At 39.7% G+C, this 22334-nt stretch overlaps 1 protein-coding gene across 1 annotated transcript in view; it reads right to left on the bottom strand.

Annotated features, from left to right (window-relative positions):
• The window catches only part of KCNH1 (potassium voltage-gated channel subfamily H member 1), a 535460-nt gene that overhangs the window by 470399 nt on the left and 42727 nt on the right, over positions 1 to 22334 (bottom strand). The window contains exons 3-4 of the mRNA XM_073628425.1: positions 7032 to 7155; positions 2983 to 3089 (exon numbers count right to left, since the gene is read on the bottom strand). Of these exons, the coding sequence (XP_073484526.1) occupies positions 2983 to 3089; positions 7032 to 7155 (231 nt within the window). The remainder of the gene's footprint in view (positions 1 to 2982; positions 3090 to 7031; positions 7156 to 22334) is intronic.

Genomic DNA, 22334 nt, shown 5'->3' with positions numbered 1-22334 from the left:
GACGCGTTTCAAGTGGAGGGTCCCCTCTTCATCAGAGCCAAAATCTGCTTGTGATAAGCAGCTGTATGTGAGTATACATCTATGTTATTACTTCAATACAAAAGGTTTACAAAGGTAAAGCACTAGGCTGGTGCGCAGTGGCGGCTGGTAGTAATATTTTTTTTTTGGGGGGGGTGGCTGTGAATGCATTGTTGCCCCCCAAAAAAATATACCACCAGCCGCCACTTACAAGATATTCAATTAAAATCATCTCTAAGCAATACAACAGCGTCCGCCTGCTCACCCCTGTGGCTGCGTGACGTCACGGGCTCGGCTCCTTCCCTCTACATGCGTATCGCCCTCTGATTGGGCTTTAGCAGGTGGACACTGTTGTATTGCTTAGAGCCGATTTTAACTGAATATCTTGTAAGTGTAATTTTATTGGGGCATTTTAATAAATGTTACATACAGAGAGCACTATGTATCCTCTATTTATTATTACATGAATAACGGAGCCATATCCCATAAGGAACACTGAGTGATTTTGTTGGTGTAAAGGAGAGAAGCAGTGGGGTATATGAGAGAGCCTACTGTGATCCATGTGATCCCCCTTGAAAGCTATTGATTGGAAAGTGAAAAGTAGCATGCTGGATGTGGATCAAAGGGAATCATAGCTGAAGGAAAGCAAAGGAATTGTTTCTGAGTCTACGTGACTCATATATGAGGTGAGCAGGTATAATAACTGGTGGAGGTGTTCACATAATATCAGTATGTGGTTTTTGTTTGGTAAAGTCAATTCACTCCAAAATCAAATTTTTAAAGCAAAAAAAATATTTTGAAAAACAAATGTTCTGAGAATTTTCATACAAATTTTTCTAAGACTTTTCCAAAGAATTTTTGTTCAAAATTCTATCCATCTACATCCAGATTAAAGTGTTACCAAACCCAGGACCCTGCATTTACTATATCTGGTTTCCCACAGTACAAAGAACATAGAAATTTAATAGTTTTAGTAAATAAAAGCTGCTAAAAAAAAATTCTCATCAGCAGTATATAGCAGTCTTGTGAATTCTAGGGTTGCACTGATACCGATACTAGTATTGGTGCCGATACTGAGTATTTGCCCCAGTACTTGTACTCGGGTGAATGCTCCCGATGCCTAATCCGATACCATTGCATGAAGAGGCGCCCGCGATCGCTCCCGGAAGTCAGTGGGCGGAGAGGAGAGCGAGTCCTGGCAGCAGCGGAAGGTAAGCTGGCCGGGGCAGGGGTGTGGGTCGCAGCCGCACGTGCCGTCAGGATAGGTGACCCGGGCTGTCACATTCGTTAACGGAAGTGACGGCCCATGCCTCCGTCAGAGATTGAACACCGCGATGCCCATCTTGGTACACCCTGCACGCAGCCGCAGTAAGCCTGCAGTCCTAAGGCGGCAGCGAACACCTTGTTACATCCAGCCCATATAGTTTACTAACTATATGGACTAGGTGTAACAAGATGTCCGCTGCTGCCTTCTGACTGTAGGCTTTCTGCGGCCGAGTGCAGGGTGTACCAAGATGGGCATCGCAGCACTTGTATACTTGAGTTGCAAAATCCTCCAAGTTTGAATTGTTATTGCCTCTCATCATTCATTTATCATGCCAGCAATTGCCAATGCAATCAGTGCTGCATTTCAGTGTCACTGCCTGCCCATCAGTTCTACCAATCATTGCCCATAAGTGCAACCCATCAGTGCCACCTGTTAGTGCCCATAAGTGCCACCTATCAGTGCTACTGTCACATAACATTAAAAAAAAGTATCGGTAATTAGTATCGGCGAGTACCTGAAAAAAAAGAAGAGTTTTCATTCTGCTCTGGCTGTCCTATAAGGCTGCAGGACCCCTGACCCTCTGTCTGGACAGTGCTGATTGGCCCTGTGCTGATCACATGCACACTCCCAAGAAAAAACAACTCTCTAGCAATACACACCAACTGTGCATGTGCAGCTTGTCCCCTAGCTTCTGTTCTATCAGGAGATGGTTTGGGGACTGTGGAAGAAGGGGAGGGTCAGAGAAGACAGGATCAAACAGCCTTTTTATACAATGCAGAGGATTAACCCCTTAGGTTCCATAGTGAGTATAACAAGCATGCTTTACTGCATATACAGACTGATTTTACTGTTGTGGGTTTAGTAACACTTTATCCAAATATAATTTTCATGTAATTCTCTGTACTGCATCACTCTGAATAAGGGGGGGGATTAATACTCTAAGCCAGTAGGCTCTGCTGTATACACATGTATGAAATGGAACATGTTCACCAAAAAATTAGATTGATAACCTCATCAGTGCGCTGCAGCTGTCCCCGATCCAGCAAGATATCGGCTATGAAACCTTGGGTCAAAACACTTGCATGCATTCAGTAATCTCCATTCAATATTATGGAGAGCTCATACTGTGGAATACAAATTCAACATTGCATTGAATGGAAGGTGGCCTGCATGGTGGGGGAGGGGGGGTAGTCACAGAAGACTTGGACTACATTGGTGCTGCCAGCAAATATCTTGGCGGATTGGGGACTAGTAATTATAAAAAAGGAAGGGGTACCTGTAGGCAGAAGGGTGACAACAAGATGAGTGGAACTTCACCTTAAAGTGTTATATTTAAGGGCTGTCAGCACAGACCTCAAATTTTAATACTTTATTAAAACCAAACAGACAGATCCATGTGATTATAACAACATCTGCACCTCAGCTGAACCCTCATCCCATGAATGCAAATAGATGACTAGGAGCAGATCTCTGAACCAGCAGACGATAATGAATAGAGGTGATTTGGCAATTTACCAATCACGCAGAACTCATTGTTCTTTAATGATCACTGCAGCACTGAATAAAGCATTGGAGTAGAAAACAGTACAATTATATTATCTGTCGTGTAACAACACAAAAGAGCGAGAAAAAAAAAAAAAAAACCCATAGACCTCAAAACATGTAAAGAGGAAGACGGTCTTAATAAAGGCACTTACTGTTCTTTTTATACATTAAAATTTCGAAGGAATTTACATCATAATTTTCACACGTTTGACGGACTTTTTCAATGGTCTCTTTGTCAGTCAACTCCCCGTACATAAAGCTGTAATAAAAATTCAAGACTTTGAATGATATTAGTTAAAGGATGAAGTTAAATTTGCTTATATTTTTCCTTCCCTGGTTCCTCTTTTCCCTCCTCATCAACATTGTGCTGATATTTTTAAATAAAACCTTTTCCTTTAAATTAGATATCTTTTTTAAGACACATTGGGGTTGATTTACTAAAGCCAAATAGACTGTGCACTTTGCAAGTGCAGTTGCTCCAGAATTTAGTAAATGATGTAAAGCTTCACTTTGCAAAGAATACCCAATCATGTGCCAGAAAAATAAAAAAAAAAACAGCATTTGTGCTTGCACATGATTGGATGACGGAAGTCAGCAGAGCTTCTGCTCAGTTACTAAGCTCTGGAGCAACTGCACTTTGCAAAGTGCACAGTCTATTTGCGATTAGTAAATCAACCCCAGTGACACAGGTCACTGGGGTCTTTAATATTGATTGGACCCTGGGCAAACACTTTTTTGGGACCTCCCAAATTAAAATATCAACTATTTGCGGGCAGTGCGGGCTCAAGGGGCAGCTGCTTTGGGCCTCACAACAATGACTGGGCCCGGGGCAGCTGCCCCTTTTGCCCTGTGTTAAAGATGGCTCTGCAGTGACATCATGACTGGGTCTCTGTATTTCTCTATGCAAGTAGGCAGATCATGACTAGTGAGAGGGGTCATGGTGTACATAGCTTACCTAAAACATCACAGAACTCAGTTTCAGTACTTCTTCTCTGGTTAGAGGGAGGAGTCAGTGAGCGCTGCAAAGGACCCAGAAATGTTGGTTTTACAGCCGACTACTGGGAACCACATTTAGGGATCATAGTAGAGTTCCACTGAGTGAGAATTTACTGTCTTCTTTGACTTTTAGGGTTTCTGGAATATCTCAGCTATACCTATGCAAATGGTGGCTGAAATTCTGGGAAAAGCATTTTTATATCGTATTTCTGAATTTAAAGTGTTACTAAACCCAGGACCCTGCATTCACTATATCTGGTCTCCCACAGTACGCTGAACATGGAAATGCAATTATTTTAGTAAATATAAAGCTATAACTAGCACCTATCAGTGCTACTGTCACATAACATTAAAAAAAGTATTGGTAATCGGTATCGGCGAGTACTTGAAAAAAAGAGGAGAAGAGTTTTCATTCTGCTCTGGCTGTCCATTAAGGCTGCAGGACCCCTGACCCTCTGTCTGGACAGTGCTGATTGGCCCTGTGCTGATCACATGCACTCTCCCAAGGAAAAAAAACTCGCTAGCAATACACACCAAACTGAGCATGTGCAGACTGCCCCAAGGCTCTGTTCTATCAGAAGATAGATTTGGGACAGTGGAAGAAGAAGAGGACCAGAGAAGACAGGATCAAACAGCCTTTTTAGCAGAGGATTGACCCCTTTACTGCATATACAGACTGATTTTACTGTTGTGGGTTTAGTAACACTTTAAGTGTCTTTCCCGTTGAGTTACTGTACTTAAATCCCCACTCCAAGCTAAAACTATTTTTTTACCATCCCATACCTCCCAACATTTTGAGATGGGAATGAGGGACACCTACTAGCAAACGTATGTAGGCATAGGACACACCCCCTTAAAGGAGCATTAACCAAAAAAAAGGTTAAAGTGGATGTAAACCCAATGTCATCCTTTCTAAACTCCTGCCATAGGGGTTATTTATAAGGATATACATGCCTCCTGCATGTATCTTTACCTATCAAATATCTCCCCTCTGTCTGTTATGAGACCCGAAAAACTGAAGATTCTGTGGGTGGGTCTGTTGTCTGGAGCTCGGTGGGTGGAGTCATGATGTCAGTAGACTCCCCGCCCACCTCTACACTCCCCCTCGTCAATATGCATTTTCTCCTGTGTATTTCTTACACTGAACTTCTGCTATGATCACTAACATCCAGTGAAAAGACAGGAAAGAAACCACATGACTTCAGCATGCCAAATCATGGAGAGGTGTGGAACAGCCAATCCTTGGAGAGCTGCTGAAGAAAGGAGTGGGGGAGGGAATTAAAAAATAATGCATGTCTTAGGCTAGTGCATGAGATGTGTAAATCACCTGTCACTCACAGCAAGGGGGAGGATTTGACAAAGTTTTTCTCTGTTTGTCAAGTTTTATCTCACTGAACAATAAAAGAGGATTGCTCAGAGATGGATTAACTCTTTGTGGCAAGACTGGGCTCAAATGATAGAAAAACTTATACTCTACATTATGACATAAAAAAAAAAAAAAAAAAATTCGGGTTTACATCCACTTTAATTAAATCCACAAGAGCTTTTTTTTCACCACTACTATTCCTTTATATTGGCTTTAAAAATTTACAAATGCAGCAATTTAGAATTTGGATGAAAGGTTTAGCACTGGGAAACACTTTTGGAAAGATAAAAAGTGCATTTTATATACAACTATATGGATCAGACCAAAATCAGGGACAAATGAGGAGGAAAGAGGGACAGAGGGACATTGCTCCAAATCAGGGACACTCCCTCGAAATCAGGGACAGTTAGGAGCTATGCCATCCCTCACTCACAATCCCCTCTAACCCATCCCGCTATGCATTTTTCCCCTTTTTCCTGTGAATCCAGATATACTTACCTACCAATCCCGGAGTGGGGCTTTAAGGCTTTAAGGAAGAATTCCAGGTATGGAATTTTTTTAAATAAAAAGCTTGGACCAATGTAACTATGTATATACCAGACCTGTGGAATCCCTGCAGAAGCTGGAAATCACTGAAGTAGACACCACTATGCCAGTGATTGCCACTTGCTTCTGGGTCCCATGCTGAGTGGCTTTGGGACCCAGAAGGTCCACCGCTGGGCATTCATTTCTCTATGAATGCAAAGAATTCTCTGATTGGATGAGGTGGGGAGCCTGATGTCACCACCCTGCCTTGGCCAATCAGAGAATGCTTTGCATTTACAGAGGAAATGCAAATTGTTCCCTGAATGGCAACTGTGCCTAGGGTCTGACCGCCTGTGTTAAGACTGCAGCAAGGCAGCTGTTCGGGACCTGGAAGCTAGCGGAGATCACAGTAGTAGCATTGTCTACTAAAGCAATTTCCAGCTTCTAGTGGGATTTCACAAGTATGGTCCAAGATGGACCAATGTAACTATGTAAAAATATCCATATCTGGAATTCATCTTTAATTAGATCCTGTCTCAAATAGATATTTAAAGTACTAATAAAGGCAAAACTTTTTTTTATTTTTAGTTTTGAATAGAGTAGAGAGGGATTAGAATACCTGTCAGTTTTTATTGTTCTCTGTATCACCATTAGAATCCCCAGAAAAGTGATAGAGGGAAAATCTTCTAATGGTGACACTAGTTCTGGTGACCTGGTGGTTCTCAAGAGACTCCCTTAAATTTCAGAGATTTGCTCTCACTTCCTGTTTGGCTATGTGACAGGAAGTAAAGGTAAATTTCTCCAATGGGACAAAGATGGCACAAAAAACCCTTGCAGCGGTTTTAACCCTCTCTTACTTTATCCAAAATGAAAAATACGTTTTGCCTATAGTTCTACTATAAATTATAATCTTAAACACTTAGAATAGGGCAGTCTACTGATCAGGGATAAGCTATGTGTTCTATTATTCATCTTTTTCTCCCTCTTTGGGAGTCAATAATAACTGCTATCAGCCTAGATCTCAGGTAGGAGATAAAACAGCCTCTATGGGACTTACAGTTGACTTTTAGAGCAAAAGTGTCACCTTTTGAAGGAGAGAACCCAGACAAATAATGGAACCAACTTCTACCAAACTGCTTTGCAAATGCATGCCAGCAAAAAATAAAATATTATAATAATAACAAGCCCCCATGTTCACAAGCCCTAACTTGACTCTTCATCTACGTTCTACATAAGTACAGTTAACGGCACATATTTTAATGCAATTTCCAGAAATCAATTGTCATAAGAAAAGCCCCACATAATTATTATTACCTGCATGTGCTACTTTTTTGCATAACTTCAGCTCGGTGATATCCCGATAGCTTGCAGAACCCGTCATTGCTGTAGACAATTGGCCAATCCACTATCTGGGCATTACCCAAGACAAAATTAGTATCTGTTCCAAAAAAACATGAAAAACATTTTACTGGCACAACTATTATCACCACTAGTCATCACCGATGATATCCCTGTGAGCTGAATAATAATATTACCAGGCTTATATAATGAGGTAGTAATGGGTAATAATGGGTAGTAGTGGATAGTAACTTGTAACAACCAATGTGCCATTCATTCTCTTGAGAACAACTGAAATCTTCATGATTACTCATTGCCCATAGTTCTTGCTCTTGGCACTGCGGTGGTAAGGGATAACTGTTCTTTGAATTCTAATTGCATAGGCAATAAATAGGGGTGTATTGCAAAATAAGTGATATCCTTCTGCGATTTTGTGGTGATAAACTGTCTGGCCTATACTATATGTGCGGGGCTGATGTCTTTGTACATTCTTAGGAGTCATGGATGCCTACCTGGAGCTGAAGGAGGGAAAAGGACGGGAGAAGAAAAAAAATAAATAAATAATGGCTCCCCTTTTCCTACCTTTATGTGTGTGTGGGGGGGGTTTATTTATTTACTTATTGCACTTGTACTTAAATAGCGCCATCAATTTACACAGCACTTTACATATATATTGTACATTCACATCAGTCCCTGCCCTCGAAGAGCTTACAATCTAAGGCCCCCAGCTCACATTCATACATACTGTACACATGCTAGGGACACTTTAGACAGGAGCCAATTAACCTACCAGCATGTCTTTGGTGTGTGGGAGAAAATCCATATGCAAACTGCAGGCAGGTAGTGTCATGGTTGGGATTTGAACCGACGACCCTAGTGCTGATACATTTCTTCTCCAAATTTGAAGTGTGTTAAGGTGTATTTATACCCCAAACTTTTTTGTTATGTTTGGAATAAATTGGGGAAAAGTTAGAACCCGTCATGTTTTAATTCTATCCAAGGTCGTTAGAAAGATTTTCACGTTCTGTTCTAGGGTCAACCTTTTACCAGGCAGTAAGTGGTGGAAAAAAACTAAGGCCAGCCATAGACGGTTTGAATCTCAGCCGGTTCAGTAGGAAACCGGTCGAGATTCAAATCGTGTGTGAGCAGGCTGAATGTACCAAGTTGATCGACTTGGGTACAACCAGCCTGCCAGATTCTCTTGCGATTATCTCTAGCAGCTTCTATGGCCGCCAGCAATATTCACTGTCTTCTCCTGGCGAGGGCAGCTTTTACCCTGCCTGACCCCGTCCCCCCTCCGCTGGGAGCAGATAATTGCTCCGCAGGAGGAACTCCCCTGTCAGCACTTTCTGTTTTGATGGGGGAATTGCGCAAATTTCTTTTGCAGGAAAGAAATTTGCACCGTCTATGGCTGGCCTAAGTTAAAAAGTGCAGTGCTTGGAAAAAAAACTATGATACAGTGTCCAAATGTACACATTAAATAAACCAATTTGTATAAGTGTTAAACTATACAAAAATAGTCCATAGATAATCTTTAGGGATAACAGTTCAAATAGTGACAACAATCCTCAGTGACGTATTTAGCCTTATCCAGACTCTTCAACAGAGCTTCACAAACATGTCTTTCCATCAATCCAAATGCACTCACCAGAAAGCAATGCTTCACAGATTATAGGCAGCAAAATGGGTTCAACAGCATCAATGAAGGCCAATAAATCCTTCTGAGTAATCCCTTTAAGGTGATGACCCTCTTGGAGAGGACAGCAGCCAGACTTTTCCACAATTGTTTTGGCTGGTGGTTGAGGTGCATTAATCAATTTGTAAATTTCAAAAAATAAAGGCATTCAGGAGGCAGCAGGAACGCCTCCTGAACTCCTGCCAGTGGCTACTTAGCCGCACTCTCTAAAGCGACCCGCCATAGACTGCCTTACCGAGCAGGGAGTGAAGGAATCTCTCCAATGGAGCCTCCGATAGCAGGAAAGCCTGACAGTTGTAATCCTTCCCCACTCTCTCCAAAACAAAAAAAAAAGGTTTTGACTATAGGTATACTTTAAAGTTTTAATGGAGTATTGCACTATTTTTGCCAAATTAATGAAAAATTTTAGGCTCTTTGCAAACCTGTCAGTTCTAAAGGGGCACTCATTTTGCACTTCCCCCAAGTAATGAAAACAATAAGGATGTCTCCTCATTCTCATGAATAATTCAGTCTTAATGGCAGATCCACATGAATAATTCAGGCACAAATTAGGTGGAACTGTGCATTATTTTAAGACAAAAGCAGAAAACAGAAATTTAATGACAAGGGATGTCCCCAAGTGCCATTATGTCTGACTTTGAAGCAATAATTTTACCACTTCCACCATGCATACTTTCATGAGTTTATGCATATTTGTAGATGATCAGTCCTCTTAGATTGGAGGCCATCCCAAGCCAAGTAGACTGTCTAATCATGTAGAAGACAATCAAATGGGCCTACAGATGCTTTGTTATGTGTACTTCACCTGAACCCCTAATGATTCACAAATGATTCTTTCTGTGTCCACTGAATTAGGTCCATTAATCTGGGTTTACACTATTGCAAATTGTATGCGGGTTCTCCACATTCAATTCGCAATAGCAGGAGATTTTGACCAGCTCTCTATGGAGCCAGTTCACATATCTCCTCTGCGGCTCTGTTGCGAATCTGCACAATTTTTGTCCGTTTCAGGTCCGAAGTCAACCAAAAATTCGGGCTGAAATCAGACCTCAAACGGTGAACGGAGACGCACTGGACCTCTACTGTAAGCTGCATGCGAAGATAGTGTGAACCCAGCCTTAATCTCTCTTTTGATGTTTATTTAAACATAAGCAGCCCATACATGCAATGATTTTTCATTAATTTACTTTGAATCAATCATAAAGTCCAGACAACATTAGAAATATTTTAACAGTGTCGACGCGTTTGGTGTTTATGATATTTGATAACAATTCCAATCAGGAACCAATAGAACTTAATACCTTCCTTTTTAAATTTATTTTTAGCATCTACCCTATTTTTCCATGCTTTAATAAGATGGATTTGTGAGAAAAAAAGAAAACCAACTGACCTAAAAAAACCAACTGAAACAATCACAACATTCTTACACATGACTGACATTTTTTAGATGCCCAATTATAAAGGACTGAAATGATTAGTTTCATGTCCTTTTTCGTGATTTTTTTCCAAAATTAAGTTCTAATTTTTTTTACTTCTAAAAATATTTTTTTCTTTTCTTTTCTTTTCTTTTCGTCAGTTAAATAAGAACATAGCATAGGCATGTTGTGTAAGTTCAATGCAACCAGCAGGTACAATTCTCAGTTCCTTTTCTTCTGTTATAAAAAATCCAGCTGTTTACAGAGCTCAATAAGCAGGAATTTAATAACACAAGTTCAGCCCTTTAGATTCAATTCCTCAAGAGGTAAGTGTGTCCAATAAATCCAATCTGCATATGTCTTACCTAATTTTACGACCCACGCCTAAAAAATGGGTCCAATAAAGTTTAATCACACCAATGGCTCAGTGTCTTCCTTGTGTTTCTTCCTTACCTCTCCTGTGCGCCCCCCCAAGAAAAAAAAAACGTATATGGTGTAATATCTTCTATAATACTGCACACTCTCTGAAATATTGTGCTCACATATGTGCATGACATCATGCATATATAACCACCAGTGATTTGTGACTCCTTCTACCTTTTTGCCTAAATTCTTAGCAAACAATAAACTTGCGCACATCAATCAAACTTAATTTTCTTCCTCCAGGCTGATACATTTCATTGAGATGTCAAAGGATCATTTGACAAAATCATCTCAATGAAAAGCATGAGAAAGTAACAACAAGGTACTAACGCTGGAACCAGAAGTGCCCATTCCACCGTCTTAGATGTTGGAATTACTATACAGCCTGCCAACGTGAGCATTGCATAATAATAAATAAATGTGTTTTTAAAGGGATTTTTATGGGTTTTTTATGGGATTTTCTGCACTGTTAGTCTCTCTTTCCTTTCCATGTCCTGCTTTTGATTTATTCATGGGGCTTTGAGCAATTTATATGCCAGAGGAGCAAGTGGACGTGAAGTGACTTTACAAGCGAGATCAACCAACCCTGGGGTTGCTGGGGTAAGGTATTTGGTGCAGGCGGGAAGGCGCACTGTGGACGGATGATCATAATCATGTGTTTGGCACATAAAGAAGAACATGCGAGTGTGAGCACAATATTAAAAGGTTATATAATAATATCATTTTTGGAGATACTGCACTATTGAGATTTTTTCTAATATCAGAGAAACTAAGAACGGGATTCAAATACAGATGGTGGGAGATTAGAGGAAGAAAATCGAATTAGAATGATGTGCGCACAAAGTTTATTGTTTGGTAAGAATTTAGGCAAAAGGGGAGAAGGAATCACAAATCACTGGTGGTTATACACGCATGGTCTCATGCACATATGTGAGCACAATATTTGAGAGAGTGTGCAGTATTGTAGAAGATATTACACTATATACAGTAAGTTTTTTTCTTTTGAGGACGAATGGGAGGGGTAAGGAAAAAACACAAGGAAGACCCTGAGGGTCCTTTTACATTCTATCTCTAGTTCAACTCCAGAGCAGTGTGCGTGGGAGATGCTTTCTATGCTAACACCTGAATGGTTTAGAAGTGGGTTATCTGCTTATAGATAGTAAACAGAAGACCATTCTATAAACAAGATGTATGGCCAAAGCTTTATTTGGCTATACATCTCTTGTGTGTCACAGGAGTACACTTACTTTTTCTCTAATGTGACCAGAGCCAGCTTATAGCGGGCTATTGCCAGCTGTTAGCTGATTTGGCAGAGCCTCTCAAGCCTCTGGAAGGATCCTGACAATATCATCAGGATCCATCAGGCTGTGTGATTGACAGCTGGCCCCTCCTCTCAATGCACAACTGAGAGCCAGAAACAGCTGTGCCTACCCCTTCTCCAGTCTGGCTGTCCAGTGAGTACTAGAGGGGCAAAGCAGAGAGCGGGGACTGACGGTCCCCGCTCTCGGCTCCAAGAAGACGGAGAACTGAGTGGTCATGTGATCGCTAAGATCTCGGGCTTAGAGCCGATATGGGACAACTGCAGCATCACTCTGAGCATAGTGATGAGTATGGATGTTTATTTATTTATTTTTTTAAACCCATAATTCTCCTTTAAAAAAATGCTTAGACCTGAACTCCAGGCAAATGGCTAAATATACATTTAAAATACATAGATGGAGGCTGTTTTACCCAGAAAATGACTTGTAGTCAGGATGGTGACCTCACTTTTCTCTTCTGCCGTTAAGTAATAGAACTTGGTCAACACCCTGTCCCCGGACTGTGATTGGACAGTAAAGGCCTTTGAGGTCATCTCTAGTCTTTTCCTTTATTGGCATGGCTTACTGACCTACTACTGGACAGAGGATGACAGGAGGCTGATGACAAGATGGGTTCTGGTACGTTGTACTTACACAAAGCTGTATTTAAAAATACATTTAATGATTTTTGAATAAATACAAATCAACTTTGTATTTGATATGTTTTAGGAATTCAGTTTTAATAATGTAAACATTTTATCACTAATATATTGTATTCAAATAAACCCTTCCATAAAGAGAATGGACTTTTAGGTCAATGTAATTTTTGCTCTTAGTTAGGACTTTTATCACTACATGTTAAATGGCTGAAAGTAAACTTTAGAGTATACTGTACACGTGACAAGTATACAGATGTTAATCTGCCCTTCAGACTGGATAGCAGGCATTTCTATGTACCAGCACCCAGTGGCAGTTTAGCTAAGAAGGTGGAGCACTGGTTTGCCTTTTGTCTACCACTATCGACCATAATTTATGGCACCTGAAATGGAAAGCCACAATGGCCCATGGGGAGGTTATGGAAGCAGGCTTGGTGTTCCAAGCTTTAGGTGTAATTTGCATAATAGAGTGCACTGGGATTTGGGGCTCTTGGAGGCTTTGGAGAAAAAAAAACATGCTGGCAGCTAGAAGAACCTGTTATATAGACAATATCTTTATGTTTATATTGTTAAAATTACCATAGTTAAAGAATCTGTCTTTTAGATAAGATTTTCCAAGAACCTGCATATATGTCATTTTACCTACCATATCACCTCTACTAGTTCCCAAAGACAGAGTGCTCCGTATGCAAACTTTCCAGAAGCTGGAGCTGCACCACACCCACACAAGTGCATTTATTCAATGGTCAGAGAGGCAGGGGCTGGCTTTTTCATTTCTTAGGTTACCCAGTAGCAAGCTGCCATTATGTTCTGAGGATTCTGGTTTCAAGGGGAAGCTAGAAGTTATAGAGATGTAGGTATGAGGCAAACCTAGATGCTTGCTCATAGGTTCTCCTAACAGTTAACTTTAGCCAAGAGACAGATTTGCCTTAAAGCGGTAGTAAACACTGCTTTTGAACTTGTACTTACAGGTACAGTGAATATCTCCTAAACTTGGGATGTTTGGGATATATTCACACTAGAAGCAGCCAGGGACGGGTATGCTTTCCCTTCAGAGCTCTGTGCCATAAACCGCGACCCCCGTACGCATGTGTGGGAGTTACGTCATTGAGGCTCAGCCATTCACAGGACCAGTGCCAGCATTTCCTAATGTGCTAGTATGTGATGCATACAAACACATTATGCCATTGCCTTGCAGGTGATTTATTTTTGTTTTTTTTAAAGTCTGCGGCTTACTACCGCTTTAAAGTGAACTTTTGTTCAGGCTATGGACATTCATCCGTTTACATATTCTTACAAGCAGTAAATAAGCTTTAAAATAAACCCTCACTAACCTCTGTAGCTGCAGGCATTGTGGGGCAAGTGATCTTCAAAATTCATAACTGGGTCACTGTAATTTGATTCTAGTCATAGTTTCTCTTGAGCTGTATTAGTGATTTGGCAGAGTTCTACACAGAGCATCTGCTCTATGTTTACATTAGAAGACGGCCACGTGCCTGCTGGAAGAGGGAGCAAGGGAAGCTAAAGCTGCAGAGAAACTGGCTAGAACCAACTACACTGAATTGCTCCACCAATAAGCAATTACAGAGGTCACTAATGGCTTATTATACCTTTTTTATTGCTCGTTAAGAGTATGCAAATACCTAAATTTGTCTATAGCCTAAATAATAAATAATTAGTCTGCTTCCAGTCTGTGTTGTTGGTCATGGTACACCCCAAAATGTATTTTATATAGTAGAACAACGAGCAATAATGATGTGTAAAGTATAGTATATAATTCAATTGTAGAAATGAACTGTGATCAGGTGCCTAATGTATCATGCCTCCATCCCCACTTATAATACACACAAGAATATTCGCCCATGGCACTTTAAATGAGGCTTAATACAAAAGTCATAAAAAAAACAATTTATTGTACAAGGATTTGACACATAAATGTATATGTACAAAATGTTTGGCATATCAAGCCAATGGGTTACACTTAACAATATATAATGTGCATCAAGCTGGTATATTTTCAAGTACATGCTTTACATAACCAAGATGATTGCAATATGGGAGAGGAGTGCATCTTGTAACTCAACATATTACTTTCACTTCTTCAGGAGTAGATGCCTCCAACAACAGAACTCTATAAAAATCAGCTTGGAACTTGATAAAACATAGCGCTTGACACGGGAGTAGTGGAAGGGGAACAAGACACCCAATAGGAAAACAAATGAGGTGGCACAAGAGAGTTCATGTCTGTGGTAAAAAAAAATACCAAAGTACCAAAAACCAACCTAGTGTTTGCAAAGGTGAGTGATGATACTCCAACCAAACAGATCAGGATCTGCCACCTCATTGGTTTTCCTATTGGGTGTCTTTGTTCCCTTCCACTACTCCCATGTCAAACACTGAGCAGTGGTCACCATTTGGAGGCGCTATGTTTTATGAAGTTCCAATCTGGTTTTGTAGAGTTCTGTTTTGGAGGCATCTACTCCTGAAAAAGTATTTACGAAACACGTTGAGTTACAACATGCATTCCTCTCCCATATTGCAATCATCATGGTTATGTAAAGCATGTACTTGAAAATATACCAGCTTGATGTACATTATACGTATATTGTTACGCGTAACCCATTGGCTTGATATGCCAAACGTTTTTCATGTGTACTTTATACATTTATGTGTCAAATCCTTGTACAATAAATTGATATTTTATGACTTTTGTATTATGCCTCATTTAAGCAGTTCCTGGCAGGCTCATAAAGATGGCTTTCCTGGGCGAAACCCTGTATGGGTACGTCCTTCCCTTTATAGCCGCCAGGGGGCACGCGCTGCTCGGCGGGAGACCCGATGCGCACAGGCCACACGCGTTCACGAGCGCCAGCACAGGGATTCGTTTGTGTAAACAAACAAATCCCTGTTCTGTCAGGGGAGAGGAGACATATCGTTTGTTCCTACTAAGTAGGAACAATATGTCTCCTCCCCCCGTGAGTTACATCCCCATACAGTTAGAACACACTAAGGGAACATAAGGGAACTAAGGGAACATACATTTAACCCCTTGATCACCCCCTAGTGTTAACCTCTTCCCTACCAGTGACATTTACACAGCAATCTGTGCATATTTATAGCACTGATCGCTGTAATAATGTCAGTGGTCCCAAAAATGTGTCAAAAGTGTACGATCTGTCCGTTGCAATGTCGCAGTACCGCTAAAAATCGCAGATCGCCGCCATTACCAGTTAAAAAAATAATTATAAAAATGCCATAAATCTTTCCCATAGATTGTAGACACTATAACGTTTGCGCAAACCAATCAATATACCCTTATTGCAATTTTTTTATCAAAAATATGTAGAAGAATATATATTGGTCTAATGGCTAATGAAGAAATTAGATTTTTTTTTAATTTAAATTTGGGGATATTTATTATAGTAAAAAGTAAAAAATATTGTTTTTTTTCAAAATTGTCGTTCTTTTTTTGTTCATAGCGCAAAAAATAAAAACCGTACAGGTGAACAAATATCACCAAAATAAAGCTCTATTTGTGGGGGAAAAAAAAGGTTTGGGTACAGCATTGCATGACCGCGCAATTGTCAGTTAAAGCGACGCAGTGCCAAATTGTAAACGTGCTCTGGTCAGGAAGGGGGTAAAATCTTCCGGGGCTGAAGTGGTTAAAGTCCCATGGGCGAATATTGGTTGTGTGTATAGTATATCATTCGGGGACAAATGAATAAGAACTGTAAAACAATGATTGCTGATTGACTGCCACATATTACTACCTTTTCTACATCACTCTTCGTCTTAATATAGTAAATAGATTGTGTCCACATTAGTATTAATAGCAAGTGACAGACTAGTTATTTTAAGCTAAAGATTACTCAGATTACTTGGTGTAAAAGGACCACAAGTGATACAACAACAGATAAGAAGGATGCTATTTTAAAACCTATTTCAAGAAGATATAAACAAAAATATGTACCTCTGTTTTCAGTTGTGTCTATAATTTTCAGCATTTATTAGACTTAGCTCAAAATAACTGTCACTTTGTGAAAATCATTTTCCTTATCCTGTTGTTTTAGCTTTGTGAATTGAGGATATTGTTGTGTGGAGCCCCAAGGTTTGGATTTATAAGCCCCAGTCCAAAATAGCTGAGCAGTTAAAGCCCCGTACACACGATCAGAAAATCGTACAAAAAATACTGCTATCAAAGTAATTGTACAATAATCTGATTGTTAGTTCACAGCTTTTGAAAGCAGATCATCACAGATCATCCGAAATTATCCGAAGGGACAAGTACGAAAATGTTTTTCTCATACGATACCAGATCGTACAATTTTCGTTTAATCAGTACAGTGTTCAGTACAATTCAAATACAATACAGTCCATTACATCACTTCTGAGTTTTTATTCTGTCATATGAGAATTTTCGGAACTTTAGTAACCTCTTCATTTTCGATATGAGATTAGCGTGCAAATAAAAACAGACAATAATGCGTCCGATAATCTCATCGTTTGTGTACCAGGCACAAGAGTGTCACTCGCCCGTCCAATGGCCTGCAAGTATGTTCAACCTTGGTATGGCACACTGTGGTTCTTTCAGGTTGCTACTACTAGGTCACACCTACCTTGACCCAGTAGGGGTAGCATGATAGTACATCACAGACCCCTCCCACAAACACACCATTACAAAGAGTAACCTCTTCACAAAAACATTTGTTTTAGCACAGGGATGTCCAACCTTTTGACCTTCCTGTGCCACATTGGAAGAAGAGGAATTGTCTTGGGCCACACATAAAATACGCAAACAATAAGGAGAGTTGATGAGCAGAAAAAAGTCGGGCAGATCACAAGTTAGCGATCACTGATATAGATAATGTACTTATCTGAGTATTCAATTTTTTATAATTTTTTTTATTGTAAAAATGGGCAACATAAAGCTAATGTGATATTTGACACTGTTTTCGATAAACTAACGCATCAATATCTGGTTGGAAGGATGTAGCAGCAATTCTCAATGAATTCTCAAGGTGCTCATTGGATATTTTGGTTCTATTTTTGCTCTTTGTGTGCTTCATCCTTAGAAAGAGTTGCTCACAAATATAGGTATCCAAAGAGGTGGCTGCACGCCATGACAATCAATGTACTTTTATTGCAACGTCCCAACAGAAATGCAACATAGATCACTTTTCTAGAGAAGGTTTTAAACAAACAGATAAGGCGGGGGGGCTTTATTGACACAGCCCTACACCTGTGCAAGTGTGGGAGGGATTATTTATGGAGTGTCAGTATAGCATCCCTGGGTTATGAATAAGTACTGCTTACTTGTGTGAAACACGTCAACCTCTGTATCTGCTACTGCACTGTGTGATCTATGTTGGATTTCTGTTGGGACATTGCAATAAAAGGACTTTGATTGTCATGGTGTGTAGCCACTTCTTTGGATATATGTACTCTACGGAAGCGAGCCAGGGCTAGCACCCATGTGTGGAGTCCAATCAACTTGATGTTCCCACCTGGAGCGGCACATCTCTTACTTTACTCACAAATATAGGTGCTACCGAAAAGTGATGACATGAATAAGGCATGACTATGAGAAGTGGGAGATTTTTCTTTGGGAAGATAAAACTCATAAAAGTCCAGTAAAGAGACACTGTCACATTTTCTGCGGTCGTGTGTTGTAGATGCAGTTTTACAAAAATGTTTGTGTTGGCCACATTCATAGCCATCCTGGGCCATATGTGGCCTATGGACTGCAGGTTGGACACCCATGTTCTAGCATGTGGTATTGGGTGAGGCTAGCTGAAAATTGAGATAGAGAACTTCACAGTCTTAATAAGACTATCTTTGCCCCATCTGCTAGTAAGACTATCTTTGCCCCATTCTGTTGGCAGTCTGGTTTTCCCTTCAGATAGCAAAACATGGTAGGGTGTCAGAACCACAGATGAGAAAATATAAACCATTAATAATGCAGAACACATCAAACACTATGGGTTGCTGGATTGGCCTTAGCACTACGTCCCCCCCAAAAAAAATAGTTTATCAATAATAGAGTACAAATACTGCAGAGCTAAAATGTTTGCTTATAGAACCTAAAAAGCCCCACCTCAGTATTTGCATTTTTTTAACAGAACACAACAGTCAAATAGTCGGAATATAGTTGGTTACGCTTTTTAAAAAAAGCAGGGTGGGAGGGGCTCCAAATCAACAGGTTCAGGGTTGACACAGAAAGTTTAAATCGTATCTTTTAAACCCAATATTTTTAGGAACAACACCATATACACAAATTCCACACTGTGCAGCATCACATTGATATGTGATATCATACATATGGCCCACCAAAAATTGGTATTGTGGATTTAGCATAGGATTAAAAATAACATATACTAATGACAAATAGACATTATTACATCACAAATACATTTTTTTACATTCATGAACAAATTTGTTTTATGATTTTAAGATACTGATATTGCAGAAAAAAAATATTTTCTATGATATTCTCCAACCCTATTGAACGGCACCCTCTGAAGATACTTTTCTAGCATCTAGATTGGTTTAGTTCAACATTGCCAAATCGATTCAAATAATTAAATACTATGATACGTTTTACATTATACATTTTACGTATTCATATTATTTAAAGTCACCTGGCTAATGTAAGTTAGATTAATGGTGAAATTATCTTCAATTACGACTTGATCCATAATACACACAGTAACCACAGAGTAACTGATTATAGCATGTACTTAACATCTAACACTCACAGGGAATTGAAATGACTCATTATTCTTTGTTATAATATATATCTATTTTTAGTGCATTTTTTTTACCTTTATGTGATTTATTTTTAAAGTAATGGATTATATAACCAGTTACATAAATTTACAACTAGTATAATGCTATTTCACTGTATGCATTTCATTTCCAAAGTCTCATTACATAAAAAAAACACATGTACAAACACATTTAAAGGGCTAAGCTACACGAGCGATGTTTGGTTGAGTCATAATAAACAAATTGCTTTCATGTATAGCTAACTTATTTATTATGTGTTTTTTTTAAGAATATTTTAAGACAAAAAGCTAGAATGAAGGAATTCTGGAAAAAAAAACATATTTTTCCAGCAAAATACAGCTGCAAAGTGCTCCAGGGGGATGAACTCAGAATAATCAAGCTGCATGGAAACTGATCCTACTTGAGCTAACATGCTCCTACTTGCTCTCTGTGTAAGTCATCTCTTCTTAGACCTCAGTGTCTGACTATAGCCTCCAGGTCTCTCCCAAATGATTTTGTTCAAATGTACTTAACGTAAGCCCAGCAGTTCACACAGTTAAAAAATTCTGAAATGAAAAAATATTCAATAATTTTAACTGCTGTCATTTATAAGAGCATTTTCCCATGTTGCATCTATTTTAAGACAATTTTTTGACGTGCAGAACGTCATTGTTTAATTACCCAGACCTAGACCTCATGTAGTGTTTCAAAGTGATAAATTAATATTTTTTGACAGATGATCTCCAAGCTTTTCTGCAATATAATGGCAGTCAGTTATCTATGGATTTGTGAGACTGCTGGCAAATGTTCCTGTAACCACCTTTGTGCGATTAATCCTATAAGCCCATTCTAACATCCTCTGCCCCATGAACCTTTTTTCTCTCCCATGGTTATACTATGGGGTTCCCCGTGTAGCATAGCCCTAATGAATGCAATAGGAAACTGAGTTGCCTAAGACACAGGTACAAACAATGCAAACAATTCGGAATCAGTCTATTCAGTAGAGATTCTGCAAGAAGCTTTCTCCCTTTACACTGTGTAAATTGTGTATACCTATAATTTATTAGCAGATGTCACTGTACACTCTTATCAGCTAGTGTTCTGGTAATAATGAAACATGCCAATGTACTTCCTACAACTGAGTACATGGTCTGCCTACTCCAGTCACATGATTATGCTCTGTCCTGCAATAAGAAATATGGCAACCCTGGCACTAAAGATAAAAGGTTCTCTGCAGAATGCTGCAGGTGCCTGAAGTTTGCACGGGTCATGAAAATTATGAGAGTTAATGCTCCTTTAAAGTGTAGATATTCATGGAGTATTGAAAAAAAAAAAAGTGTATATATATATATATATATATATATATATATATATATATATATATATATATTATAAAGATATATATTTTATATAAACACTATTATACCAAAAGTATTAGGATGCCTGTCTTTACATGCACGTGAACTTTAATGGTATCCCAGTCTTAGTCCATAGGGTTCAATATTGCGTTGGACCACCCCTTGCAGCTATAACAGCTTCAACTCTTCTGGGAAGGCTGTCCACAAGGTTTAGGAGTGTGTCTATGGGATAATTTGACCATTCTTGCAGAAGCGCATTTGTGAGGTCAGGCACTGATGTGGACGAGAAGGCCTGACTCGTAGTCTCCGAATGGTCAACCATTCCCATAGACACACTCCTAAATCTTGTGGACAGGCTTCACAGAAGAGTTGAAGCTGTTATAGCTGCAAAGGGTGGACCAACTCATTATTGAACCCTACGGACTAAGGCTGGGATGCCATTAAAGTTCATGTGCGTGTAAAGACAGGCATTCCAATACTTTTGGTAAAATAGTGAAGTTGGCTGCAAATCAAAATGGAAATTTTTTTAATAACAAATTACTAAATTGTAATTTAGTCAGTTTAATTGTGTAGCCGAGTGTCTGCAGGCTGTGTGTGACAAAATGGCTGGAGCCAGGAAAAGGAGCTGTGACACTCCGAAATGCGTAGCCACACCACTATGTTGCTGTTCCTCCTAGGTGTGACGTTGCTTCGGGGCCTGCACTCTCTGTGCCTTCCAAGGTGGTTCTGGAAATCCCAGGTTTGGCTCTTTTGCGTTCTTTTACCCAGCCAACGGCTGCACAAGTGTTATACTCTGTATGAGTATACCACCAGGCTGATTAACAATAAGACAGCATACTGTCTGAGATGAGCAGTCCTTTGTGTTCTACAAGTGAGTTGTCATTTGTCTTTTTTAATAAAAGAGTACCTCTTTACTGCACTTATTTGGCACCACTGCTGTCTTTTAACTGATGTCTGATGTCTCTTTAGGCTAGCTTGTTGTGAGCAATACAAAGGAGGACCTGACCAAATCCAGTTATCAGGTCATTTGGAATTGTGAAACTGAAAAATTTTTTAATGACTTTCCACTGAATATTTAGGCCTCATTCACACAGGCGTACTACAGTGTACACCCATTTGAGGGCTGTATTTACCCCCACGGGGATGCACAGGCACTTTGTCATGTAGGCAGTCACTCTCATGTCAATTGGAGTGCAGTAGCTGCACAGACACAACCACTGCACCCATCTTGATATCCATGTGGGTGTGGGTGCATGGCCCCAAACACAGACCCTTAGGCTTTAAGTAAACTTCAAGGTGTGTTTATATATTTACTTAAAAAAAGTAACAAAATACTTCAACTATTTCTGCTCTCGGTCACCTTAATTTTCATTATTCTCTGGATTACACCCTATTGCTTTGATCATCTACTGAATAGACAGCACACTTTTGGCTAAAAACAAAAGGCTTTAGAGAATTTCAACTGGAACATATACACAGACACAAATAAACATTGATAAGCACACACTACATTTTAAAGGTCATCTCCACCAAGAACCCCTTTCAGCTTTGTGTGATTGCTGGCAAGCAGAGTCACATGCTGGTTTCTTACATTTTATGAGTACACAGTGGCCAGAGCTATAGGGTCCGTCTTGCAGACATCACTTACCCAAACCCTCTCCACTAGCC

The sequence above is a fragment of the Aquarana catesbeiana genome, linkage group LG04 (genome assembly GCF_042186555.1).
Source record: "Aquarana catesbeiana isolate 2022-GZ linkage group LG04, ASM4218655v1, whole genome shotgun sequence".
NCBI classification, from domain to species: domain Eukaryota; kingdom Metazoa; phylum Chordata; class Amphibia; order Anura; family Ranidae; genus Aquarana; species Aquarana catesbeiana.
The sequence above is the reverse complement of the archived record's forward strand: the minus strand, read 5'-3'. Positions and strand labels throughout refer to the sequence as shown.